At 46.3% G+C, this 13246-nt stretch overlaps 2 protein-coding genes across 2 annotated transcripts in view; both read right to left on the bottom strand.

Annotated features, from left to right (window-relative positions):
- Positions 1 to 13246, bottom strand: part of LOC137426794 (uncharacterized) — a 150189-nt gene that overhangs the window by 53436 nt on the left and 83507 nt on the right. The window lies entirely within an intron of this gene.
- Positions 223 to 13246, bottom strand: part of LOC144892415 (uncharacterized) — a 37767-nt gene continuing 24743 nt past the window's right edge. The window contains exons 3-4 of the mRNA XM_078779014.1: positions 1840 to 1930; positions 223 to 1242 (exon numbers count right to left, since the gene is read on the bottom strand). Coding sequence (XP_078635140.1) covers positions 969 to 1242; positions 1840 to 1930 — 365 coding nt within the window. The 3' untranslated portion in view covers positions 223 to 968. The remainder of the gene's footprint in view (positions 1243 to 1839; positions 1931 to 13246) is intronic.

Raw genomic sequence — 13246 nt, 5'->3', positions numbered from 1 at the left:
ACCTACCTGCTGTAGTGTTTGAGCATTACCTTACATTTCACCAAACACAGATATGCTTGGGCCAGGGTGGAGGGTACAAATTTTCACATGCTGCTCAACCTTCACACAGGAAGTGCTTGGGTTGTGTAAATGTTAATTACATTTGAACATGCTTCAGGTTTCATTCTCATCACTCCAACCATTCACACAATTTTAATATTTCATTAATTCATATGCACACAGTTTCTTTCTTGGGTCTGTATATTTAACCACTTTATTTTTTATATAAGGTCATTCATGGCTCATTGATGAGCTACAAAATAGAACAGATAAGGATGTAACAAAACGTAAAGAACAAACAGATGGAACTACAGAACTGCTTGGGACTACAGAACTTTAATATAGTACATGTACCTTTAAAAGATAATTATAAACAGGAAACAAAGATTGCTACAATGTACAGTGGCCTGCAAAAGTAATCACACCCTCCCAATAATGGTACATTTAGATGAATTACAAATTATGTAGAAACAATTTCTCCAAATGAACTTTTTTATTCATAACTGTAGAAATCAAATGAAGCACTGTTATAGTTGAAGGAGGTGACATGTCAGGAATACCATCAAAAAACATGTACAAATAAAAATTCACTTGTTGGAAAAAATATTCACCCCCTCCCAATAATGGTACATTTCGATAAATTACAAATTATGTAGAAAGAATTTCTCCAAATGAACTTTTTCATTCATAACTGAAGAATTCAAATGAAGCACTGTTATAGTTGAAGGAGGTGACATGTCAGGAATACCATCAAAAAACTTGTACAAATCAAAATTCATTGGTTGTAAAAGTATTCAGCTCCTGCGGGCAGTACTCGGTGGAAGCACCTTTTTCAGCAATGACTGCTACGAGTATTTTTGGGTTGGTCTCTACCAGCTTTGCACAGTGAGATGGTGAAATCTTTGCCCATTCTTCACGTGAAAATTGCTCTAGTTCTGCCAAGTTTGATGGGGCGCTGAAAAGCGTGTTAACGACATTGGTGGAACCGAGACAAGAGTAGCCCAAAATGGGGATTGAGCAATTACTGGAGCATTTGAGGCTCTTGCCGGAATACTCAGTAATGATTGTGGAGCTGGTTGAGCAACCGGACAATCGGACAGCAGTGATTCTGGTGGTGGTGGGACATATTCCTCTTTAACATGCTTGTCACTTTCCAAATCTGAGTTGGAGTCACTGTTTATGAGCTTCTTGTTCCCTATTCGCCTGAAAGAACAAGACATAAGAAAATGTGAGGTTATTAAGTATTTTCTGATGTACAGTATTGCATGTGAAAGTTTGTGAGGTACTATCTTCTGCACGCTAGTTTGGTCTTCGGGCTTGTATAAAAGAACGTGCAGAAGCAGTGCAAAATCAAATGTAGCCTCCAAAGGCACGTGGTGGAGGTCTATTCCTATCACTAGGAGAGCACCTAATCCTCCGGGTGGGTAGAGTTTGCACATTACTTGCTTAGAGTATAGTCTGTGTTTTGCAAAAAAGACTATAGATTTTTGTCTGGTGTGTGTCTCAAAGGTCGAGATCTAAAAGTTGTGCGTCGAGATGGTCCGAGGGTCAAAAAGGTACGTTCCAATTGTAGTTAGGGTCTCAAAGGTCTAATCTCTAAAGATGTAAATGTCTAAGGCAAGGGTCGACAACCTATTTTTCAATGTGAGATACTTTTGATTCATGAAAGATCTCTTCAAAATATGTCATTATTGTGTCCCTTTAAGGGGAGTAAAGGTCTAAAGGGTCGGTTGGGTCGAAAAGGTACAAAAGGTCGAAATGGTGAAGGGGGTCTAAAGTGTTGGAAAGGTCTTAAAATACCTTCTTTTCAGCACAATTTCTTCTTCCTCTGCGTTGAGGTTAGATGCATCTCCTGATATCTTGAGTTTGCCAAGGGTCCTGCCATAGTTGGCTAGAAAAACAAACGAAACAAAAAAAAGAACAAGGAGAGAAAGACATAAAATATCATAGCCCCCGTAGCTTTAGTAATTTTGCTGTGCAGAGTTAAAGGCCGCCAGTTAGCCATCTTTGGTCGGATAGCAAAACAAAATCTTCTGCATATGTATACTCATGTATCGTCTTTGGGCCAAGTTTGAACAAAATTGGTCCATACTTGTCCAATATATGGCTGCGGGCAGACGGACGAGACAGTCCATAAGCCCCCGTTTCAGAGGGATGATAATAAGATGAATGTATTTACTCGTTTGAACAGTATATAGTATATACCATCTATATTTATCAAAATATACATATCAAAATTCAGTTTATGTTTTGTATCCCATTGAAAGGCCAAATATGGATTCGGATCTGAACCAAAATCGAATCAGCTTGTTCTTGTCACGTAGCCAACTCATCGACCAAGTTTTGTCATAAGTCGCCTCCATCCACTTTTGGTGGTGGAGGTAACAATGTAGTTGAATTTTAATGACAATTTCCCAAGATTTTTCAAGACATTTACATGAAATTTATATCAAGTGTTTCAAAGTACATGTATACCCAAGTACCCGTATCTCGTATAGTATTCGATTACTACAATAACATGGATTCAGCTGCAGCACAATTATACGAAAGCTTCAAGGGAAAAAAAGTTTCCCTGCCCTGCCCAACACCCGGATATTGTAGTTCTTCCATGACCTGCATGGGTCTTTTGCAGATTTTACAAGCTTGGATGCTTTGGTCGCATTCACACTTAGCCAAAAGCAGCCATCCTCCTCTTCTCCAACAAACCAGGTCGTAGGTATTCTGGCAACCAACTTGTCATTGAATTCAACTACATCGAATTGTAACATGGTGCTATATCTATAATAAACAAGTAAACGAAAAAACACGTTTTCGGGCTACACACTTTCTTTTTTTTAAGTTTCAAACTTTTTTTTTTTCTTAATTTTTAAATATATATATTTTTTAATTACATTTTGATAGATGAAAATGTACCAGAAAAGGGAGCCAAATTTCAGCTCTCTAGGACGTATGGAACCTAGAAAACGAACGGCTCAAAGATTTGAAATGGGACAAACAAACAAAGTTCAGATGAAGTTAAATAAAAGTGTGTAAAAAAGGCAGTGTCCGTCCGTCCGCTCATCTGTCTGTCTCCTCCATAACTCCAAAACCCTGAAGCCTAGTGTCCCCAAACTTTGCATGCATACACCTGGACCCTCAACAGATTGGAATGATGAAAATTGGGTGTTTTTGTTTGTGTTATAACACCCTTTTTGAAGATGATTAACGAGGTGCTCATAAGAAAAAACCCGAAAAAGCCTTACCAATATGGCGGCCCGCCATCTTGGTCAGCCCACTGCCACTCACTGGGTTCTTAAGCCGCCATTTTGTTTTGGCCTATTCAAACGTGCCTTGATTGGAAACACGATCAATTATATTTATCATTACATAATTGAAGCATATCATCAAAATCTGGATTTGGAAATGATGATTGGATCCTATAGACTAAAAAACATGTCCAAATCTGGAATGAAATCTGACAAAAATTTACCGTATCTTGCGATTTTTATAACTAAGTGTATATATTCATTTATTTAAGCGAGGCTGTCATTCTCCTTCTGGGGTTAGTTTTTTATTTAACTTAATAATAATTTTTAACTTGATTCATACTTCCATAGGATAGGGTGTCACTCCACTGTACCTGCGATCTGTTTTTAAAATTCCTCGGCCATTTCAACCAGAAGCAATGAGCTTGCCAAGCCAGCCATTCCTTATCACCCATTTCGTTAGAGTGCTTGCTGGAGTGCTTAAGCCGCTTGACCAGGGCTCTACAAACAAAGTCAGAAATACCTGTGTACTTAATTAATTAGTCACAAGGCCGGGGAAGTTTGGGTGTGTTATAACACCCTTTTTGAATATGATTAACCACCACTTGGTGACCGCTATTCAGGCTGCTTTTGCAAGCCATGGTGTTACCGTAGACAGAGCTCCCTTTTTGTTTTTACGTAACTGGTGTTTAAGCCCTGGTGTTGGCTTCGTGGCTAGGGTGCCAGCTTAGGATCCTAGGATCCTGGGTTCGAATCCCGGTCGATCGCTGAATTAACGCCAGGGGGGTTGACTCAGCCTGTCATCCTTCCAAGGTCGGCTAATTGAGTACCAGTTCACTGGTAATTCCCTGCTTGTGTAAAAGGCGACAAACAGGGTTGGCGGCAGGAAGGGCATCCGGCCGTAAAACATTGCTTCAAAAAGGGGACCAACAAAAACAACAACAACCACGGTGCCCGAAAAAGGCCAACCCCCGCTTTGCGGGGAAAAATGGCCTCTAAAGGTGGTTTTGGTACCCATTTTTTTATTGACTAACATTTTTGTGCGATATACTAACCCTCCCCTCCATCCCCATCCCTTCCCCCTCCCCCTTCCATCTCTCTCCTCCCCTTCCCCATTCTCCTCCCCTCCCCCCTTTCCCTCTCCCCCTTTCCCCTCTCCCCCTTTCCTCTCTCACCTCTCACCTCCCCCTCCACTTGCCTTCCCCTCCCTCTCCTCCCCCCCCCCCTCTCCCTCCCCCTCTCCACGCCCCCTCTCTTCATATTCCTGTCAGGAAGTGACTCATTGTTACCCGGCAGGGCCGGGTACTTTTGCTGGTACATATACTACGTATGTAAAAAAGAAAAAAAAACAGAGAAATACCATAACTGTAACTTTCTGGGGGTGTCGTTCATGTATAATACTAAAAGTGTGTCAGTCCATCATTCTCCACCATAACTCCAAAACGATGAAACCTAGCAGCCCCAAACTTTGCATGCACACTTGTCAAACTCCAAGGGATTGCATGAATGAAAACTGGGTGTTTGGGTGTGTCAAAACACCCCTTTTGAAGGTGATTAATGGGGTGCTCATATATATAAAAAATTAAAATAACAAGCCTTACCAAAATGGAAAACAATATCTACTCTCACAGGCTCGAAAGCATATATGTGATATTTCAGATAGTCAATGTGATATTTCTTTTTTTTCTTTTTAATAAATTTGCAAAACTTTCTAAAATCCTGTTTTCTCTTTGTCATTATGGGGTGTTGAGTGTAGATTGATGAGGGAAAAAATGAATTTAAACGATTTCAGCATAAGGATGCAACATAACAAAATGTGAAAAAAGTGAAGGGGTCTGAATACTTTCTGAATGCACTGTATTCCATTGATATTGAAGACCTTAGTTTCAATGGCATCAAGACGAGAAAGGTGCGAGGCAGGGGCACCAGCCCAGAGGGGAGAGCAGTGCAGTACTACATCAAGCTGCGGATGAAGGCCTTGTGGAAGGATATGAGTTCAGGTGTGTCAATAACTTTGAATGACGGATGATGCCCAGTCGGCGACTGGCTTTGGAAAACAAATTAGAACTGAGGTTTCCCCAATAAAGATCATGGTTGATAATGAGACCTAGGAGTTTGAATGCCTGAACTTCCTCAGAAATGTTAAGAAATGGTTGGGTATGCCATGCAGTCCTTTCGGAGAGAGATAGTGAGAGTGTGAAATTTGTTAGGATTGAAAGACATATTCCAAGTGTGTGATTAGCTTGTGATTTTGTCAAGGTCTGAAGAGAGGGAAGAAGAGGCTGCAGCCTGCCTGTCTGAAGGATGAGGGATGTCACGGTAGAGGCTGGAGTCATCAACAAATAGATAAAGGGAATTTTCAAGAGAAATAGAGAGATCATTTATGAAGATCAGGAATAGGACTGGGCCCAGAACACTGTCTTGGGGCACTCCAGCCTTGACAGGGAGAGGAGATTAAAGGATTCCGTTGATTGCCACACATTGGCTATGAGAGTAGAGGAAGTAAGTAAGCATTGTGTGTAGTTGGCCTTGGATGCCATGGGCAGAGAGTTTGGAGAGCAAGGTGGAATGCCAGACTATCGAAAGCTTGAGATATGGCTAGGGAAATGGCCCTAAACTCATATCTGCCATTGAGGACCTCCATCCATTGTTGGGTGAGTAGAAGCAACATGTCCTAGGGAGAGAACACCTGGTCTGAAACCAAATTGGTGAACTGAGATGAGCCATTCGAGAAGAGGAAGGATTTCATATCAACTGCGATGATGGCTGTATATAAAGCCAATTTAAAAGTAATTTAAGAAGCCAGTTAAAAAAAAACTCCAACATGCTGCACTCCCACTGTCGGTTCATGATGAGAACCAGATGTTTTTTGCTTTTAAAGTGAATTTTTAATTAGAGTATTTTTCGCCTATTAAAAATATGGTAAATTGTATCCGGTGTCGATAAATAAATAATAAAGCTGGCCGGTATTAAATTTATCTACACTGGAGCCTTACGGTACTGTTAATCTGATCGATTAAAATATGTATCATGTAATGTGAATAGATTAACTGTTAAATAGTAGTAAAATAACATATCCTGTATATATTCTTCAAATAGTATATGCCACGTAATTGGCAGACTTAATAATGAATGAATTCGGTTTTAAATTGGGGGTGCGGGGCCCGGAGGCCCGGAGGGCTCTGGCATTTTTGAGGTATGAGGATGGCATTGTTTTTGGATATGAGGATGGCATTGTGTTGCGGATATGAGGATGGCATTTTTTTGATTGTGTGTATTGGATTGTGGTAAACTGCTGTGTACCATTGGTTGGATATGGCCCCTCTTGCCTCCAGAGTTGTATAAATGTAAAAAGGGCGTCTCGGTAATTAGTCCATAAAGCATACACGTCAGCCAATCATAGAATACCCCTGTTCGATAGCTTATATCTTATTATGTGTCTTAGGGTAAGGCTGTGTCTCCCATTAACTTAAATACTCCATTGTACCAAGTGAAATAAGAATAGGTCCCCTTTCATTTCATTTCGATGGCCAACTGCATTTTGGGCGGTTTTCTTCAGCCACCATTGGCCACGAGGCAGGGTTGGGGAAGAAAGGCGGGTCCCCACCTCGTCAGAGAGGGGAGGAGTGAGCCAGCCCCACTCGACCAACCGTGAACAAGGGGTTTGGCTTGAGAGGGCGGAGGAAGAGCGTTTGGGGGAGGTTCGCAAAGGTTGAGAGGCGGGGCCTATATAACCCGCCGGCGGGGCGTTCCCCAAGGAGTTGAGACAAGGAGGGAGGAGACAAGAGCTGGGTCGTCAGAGAGTTGCGCTTTTACTGAGTCCAAAGAAAGAGCTGGGTCGTCAGAGAGTTGCGCTTTTACTGAGTCCAAAGAAAGAGCTGGGTCGTCAGAGAGTTGCGCTTTTACTGAGTCCAAAGAAAGAGCTGGGTCGCCAGAGCAGGTGCGCTTTTACTGAGACAAGCAGCTCCGACCTGTGACTCCGCGCACACGACAGGCTCGGTGGCATCAGCGGCCGTCGAGGTCCAGCCCGACGTCCCGTGCGGGATCAAGCTCCAGCCAGCTCCGTGCTGTCCTCCCCCCTCCAGCCACACACCTCCTTCCAGCAATCCACTCTGCAATTCCCCACGTGAGTCAGTGTCTTTGTTTGTTCTGTCCTGGGTAGGTAATTAAGCTTGTATAAGGAATTCACTGTGTCACCTGCGTCTCATGTCCCTGTAAATAATCGTGACTGCTCCTTTTTGCTTGTGTGTGTAAATAATAAATCCCGTTACTCTTCTGTACGTCTTCTTCCTCTTTGCATTCGGTCGCTTTAGAGTTTTCCCGATTGAGTAGCTGTGGCGCGATACGGCCAACGTTTGGGTTGAATCGGGTTTTAGTCGGGGAATAACTGTTCGGCCGCGGTTACACCACCGCTCGGTCAAAATAACATCTAATCCGCGGTCCGTAACAAATTGGTAGTCAGGAGTTGGGATTCGAACCTGGGACTAAATTTATTTAGCCCAAATTTTGGACACCAATTGTGTTATTACAGTAACAAATTGGTGTCGGGGAGTGAGATACGAGGCCCGAAGCGCGCTTAACGCGCTCAAGATTACGAGCTGCTGAAAATTTGTGTTTTAAAGCAAAACCCGAATTTTGAAATCGCGCCATGGCTGGTCAAGGCGACGGGATGCCGGTGGGTGAGCTAGAGGAGGGGTTAGGAGTAACCCAGGATCAGAGGGACGAAGTGGAGGAGAACATTGGCAATGTGGTTGAGGGGGTATCAGGCGTGCAAAATGGCGTCCTCGCGCACGAGGCTTCAGGCGCGCAAAATGGCACCTCGCACATGGCTACGGCGGCCGCACCCGCTGCACAAGTGGGAGGGATGGCCCAAATGCAGGCCCTCATGGAGCAATTTATGGCGCAAATGCAGGCGTCCCTCAAACTACAGGGGAGCGAAATGGGGAACCGGATGGATGCTCAGAGTGAGCGATTGGAGGGCCAAATGGGAGTAATGAGGGACGGATCGAGGGCTGATAGTGAGCGATTGGAGGGCCAAATGGGGGTAATGAGGGACGGAGCAAGGGCTGATAGTGAGCGATTGGGGGGCCAAATGGGAGAAATGGGGGGCCAAATGGGAGAAATGGGGGAGCGACTAGGAAATCAAATCGGGGGGCTAGAAGCTAAATTTGAGGGGTTAGACAATGGGATAGAAGGGGTGAAACATGGGTTAACGGGGGTGGAAAATAGAATGGCTGCCCAGGAGAATCAGATAGAGGGAGTGAAAAACGGGTTAATGGGGTTAGAAAATAGGATGGAAGACAAATTGCGGGAAATAGGGGAGCAATCCGCCCGGGAAATCGAACAGATGGGGAACCAGATAAAGGAGGTGAAAATCGGGTTAGAAAGTAAATTGGATGCTCAGAGGGATGAATTGGGACAGATGAGGGTGGCATCTACAAAAGAGATGGAGGAGATGAAAGAGGAGATACGACGAGGTGTAAGTGAGGAGGTCTCGGGAGTACGCGAGGAGGTAAAGCGAGGCGAAAAGCGTATAGAGAAAGAGGTGAGAAATGGAACGGCTAGGTTACAAGGGGGAATAGAAGATCTGACAGAGGAGGTGGAACAGCTGACAGAGGGACAAACGGAGTTAGTGGAGCAGGTTCAAAGGAACACTGCAGTACTAGGAGGGTTAAAAGCGACACAAAACGACATAAAAAATGACTTGATAGCGACACAGAGGCAATGTCAGATGGTACGTGAGGGACTGACAACGAGGTTGGACGAGGTGACAGAAATAATGGAGACGAAGGACCGGCAGGTGAGGACGCACATAGAGACGGTCAAGATAGCCTTAGAGGACGAACTTGAGGAGACGCACCGGGAAATAAAAGAGGTGAAGCAAAAATTAGAGGAAGTGGAGGAAGAGGTGAGTGAAATTAAGAAGGGACGGACAGAAAGTAAGAGGGAGATAAAGGAGGAGGTGATGGAATATGTGCAAGGTCGGTGCTCAACTCATAATGGTGTGCTCACTAACCAAATAAAGAGTTTGCAGGTGGCGAAGGAGGTGCGGAGACGAGGTGCCAAGGTGAGTGGCGATATACGTGGAAATGTACATGATGTAAGGGGAGCTTCAGTTGGCTTGGGGGTTGATGTGGACCCGGGTGTTCGTGAGAGGCCTTTAGTGAAGTGTGCGACAGGTACGGTGTGCGAAAAAAGAGGTGTGCGAGAATGTCCGACCATGGGGTGTGTGAGGAAAAAGTGCGCGCCGAGGAGTGAGTGTGCTGTCGAGAGTGAGTCGGTCGTAGCGCGTGTGCGAGGGAGCACATGGAAGCGCGTAGTGAGAAGTGTTACAGAGGATGTAATGGAAGCATGCACGCCTGTGGTGAGTGTTACGGAGGAAGTAACGAAAGAGTGTGCGCAAGAGGATGCGCGGGAAAGGTGTGTAACGGACGGGTGCATGGGGAAAGAGTGCGCTGTCAAGAGTGAGGGAGAATGCATGCCTGTGGTGAGTGTTACAGAGGGTGTAACGGGAGAGTGTGCGCAAGAGTGTGCGTGAGAAAGGTGTGTAACGGACGGGTGCATGAGGAAAGAGTGCGCTGTCGAGAGTAAGGGTGAATGCGCTGTCAAGAGTGGAGGTGAGAGTAGTGAGAGTGACACGGAGCGTGAGTTGGTTGTGACAGGTGAGCGAGGATGTACACCTGGAATGGAAGGATGCACACCTGGAATGGTAGAGCGTGTGTGGGAATGCACACTTGAGTTGGTAGTGAGGCATGTGGTTGGGTGTGCGAGTGAGAGCACACCTGTGATTGTCACAGAGGAGGTGACCGAGAAGGGGGCGCAAAGAGGTGTGTTGGTGAGGTGTGCGAGCGACGAGTGTGTGCCAAGGTGTTCGGTGGTCAGGTGTGTGACCAAGTCTGTGAGCGAAAGAACGAATGCAATGACGAAGTATGCGGGGTGTACGGGCGGCGTTGGAACACCGAGCTCAGTGAGGGTGAAAGGGGTAGCGTATGCGTGTAAGCATGCAGGTGAGGCATCGACGGTAACCGGGGTAGCGGTTAGAACGACATTTAGCCGAATCAGGCCCTCGGTGCGCGTCGGGCAGCTTCGCGTGCCGCGAGGACCAGCGGGGATCCGAACCACGGCGGGTTCGAAAGGACCGCCGTACGTGATCCACGCTGGGCCGCGTTTGGAACGGCCGCGTCCGTGCTCCGCTAGGCGGAACGGGCAGCCCGATAGGAAGGGTCGTCATGGCGACCCCTTTTTGTCGAGGCGCTCCGGCAGGTCGAGATCGGGCAATTGGATGGCTCCGTGCCGAGGGGGTGCGTGGGATCTCGGCCCGGGTAAGCGTCCTTCCCTGCACCGAGTGTCGGACGTATCCAGCCGCCGGCACCAAACAACCCGCATTCATTGCTCGGCTTTACGAAGCCGGGCTGTGGAAGTGAATTGGCGCACCGAGAGGCACTAGTGAGAAGACTGATGATGATAATAGTGATAGTGGTTTTGATCCGAAATTTAGAAAAGTGAATAGAATTGGCAGTAATTGGCAAATTTTTGATTGGTTGGAATTTGGTGTGCAAAATTGATAGTAAGAGATGCCCCATGTGATGGGATGGCCAATCCACCATCCCTCACAGCGGGGGGCAAAGGAGCACTAGTTTTATGGGGTTGATGGCAGTGAAAACTAGCCCGGGAGGGTTAGGATATATCGTGTGTAGGGATCTAGAGAGATGACCTTAGGTGACGTTAAGATTAGTTAGTGACAAGGATACCTGTAGTGGGGACGTAGTAGCTTAGTGGATGATAATGACGAGGGAGCGCAATAGTTTAAAGGGACGACTGGGAAGCGCAAGTTTCAGAGGGGAGTAGTTAGATGGGATGATGCCGTGTGTTTGAGGATTAGAAGTGTATGGTGAACAGGTGTGATTGAACAGGTGTGATTGCACAGGTGTGCAACTGAACAGGTGTATGGAGCAGTGTTTGAGTGAGTGAAGGTGATGGGTGTTGTGTTGACCAAATGGTCCAGGAAGGAAGGAGGGTGCAGGTGGCACCAGGTGTGAGTGCACAGGTGTGCACCAACAGGTGTATGGAGAATGGTTGTGTGGAAGACATGGAGTGTGGAATATCTGGAGTATTGGAATGGATGGTAGTGGAGTGAGTATGGTGGAAACAATGAAGTGGAGTGGATGGTGCGAAGGTGTGAATGGGGGAAGAGTGGACCCCCATCACGAATACCCGGGGCGGGTAGTGTAAGTGTTAGGTAGAGGGTACAGGTAAATTGTGGTTGGATATTGGCATCTGTGGTGCGAGGTGAAAGAATGGTATTTGGATGGGTGCATTAGTGTTGTGGAAATGGCTGGGCGTGTAGCCTGTTAGTGTGTGTTAGTTGGTTTGGGCACTCCACCACTGTGAGGATGTCGGCCAGGTGAGGCCGCAGGTGGGCTCTGGGAGCCGGTAGAGTTGTTGTGGATGGGGCCTGAGGATCCGGAGGACGGACCCGGGTAGCCCAGTGCCAGAGGGCACCGAGTGGGGTGACAGAGCCAGGAGGGGCCTTCCCCAGTTAGTTAGGTTAGGGTGAGGAGCTAGGTAAGCTCGGGTGGCAACTACAGTGGTGGAGGTGTGCAGGTGGGTAGACCTGCTGGGAGAGCTACACGTCACAGCCCAGAAATTGTGCAAGGGCACCGGGAGATGAATCGGGGGAGTGAGACCCCAAATTGAGAAGCACCACAGTTTGGTCAATGGGAATTGGTTTTTAGAACCCATAGTGTAAGTTGGCCAATGGATTGGCAGGGAAAGACCCCGGGTAGTGTAACGTGTGTTAAAGTCATTAAGAGGAGAGTTAGGATTGGAGTCTCCTCGCACCATCTGCATCCACTCACCTGAGGTGACAGGTACTTCACACCATGCCAGGTTGTTTTGATTATTTTTTATGATGCAAATGTTTGGATTGTGAGACGCATCATGACGTGGGTGTGACATTGTGCTTTGATGTTCCATCTCTTCCTCCTTATGAGGATTGATGATGAATTGGGTGATGGCAAATTTTGAAGTAGAGGGATTATGGAGACGAATTTGGTATAAGGGAAATAAGGGGGGACGTGACAGTAGCGACGAATTTGTAAATGTGTAGATTTTGTAAATATGGGGTAAGGGCAAGGGTAATGTAGGTGACGGGGGGGGGGGGTGACGTACGGTAGGGACGAGCTTTCTCATTTCGCTCTCCGTACGCATTTCGCCTTGCATTGCCTTATTGACGTGTACCCTTGTGACCTTACCCCTCGCTCATTTGTCTTTCCCCTTTTGTCTCCCACATGACCTGTGCGCCATTGGGCGCCGAGGGGAGTGTGCGTGAGTCGGCCATTGTGCGCCCGGAACTCTCAGAACCAGCTGTCTGCATCGATGCACCACATTATGGACCACATGTCTGTGGCCGAGCACCACTTATGGACCCCATGGGTTGGGGCATGGCCCCTCTGCTGGAACCGGCCATGAGGGTCCGAAATCTTGCTGGCGGACCTTGGCCACAGGGCACCGATGCCCCACAGGTGAACCACACGTAGTCGGCCCTGTGGGCCATAAATAAAGATAAATAAAATGGACATGTTTGGGCAAGCTTTATTGCAAATAGGCCGCCAGTAAGAAAATGAAGGAAAAGACAACAACTGGAAGAAATAATAATAGCCAGCAGAGGGAGCCGAAGAGCAAGAGATCACCTGCAGGGTTAGGGGTTGTTGATTTATTTTTATTATTGAACATTCATGAACACTGATGAACAATGGTGACTGCACCGATTGGTGCTTGGGGGTGTATTGGTGCGTTTCTAGGTGCTTTCATGGTGCATTGATGCAGAGCAGACTGTCTCCCCCCCAGAAAGAACAATCACAGGTCCTGGGTTAGTCTTGTAAATAAAAGTAGTGTCAATTGTAAATAATGCTCCCCACCGTCAATGTATAGTTTGAAGACCATTCCGCAATTCGGTTAAC

The sequence above is a fragment of the Myxine glutinosa genome, chromosome 5, assembly GCF_964187855.1.
Source record: "Myxine glutinosa chromosome 5, kmMyxGlut1.1, whole genome shotgun sequence".
Classification (NCBI taxonomy): domain Eukaryota; kingdom Metazoa; phylum Chordata; class Myxini; order Myxiniformes; family Myxinidae; genus Myxine; species Myxine glutinosa.
This window is presented reverse-complemented; position numbering and strand designations above follow the sequence as displayed.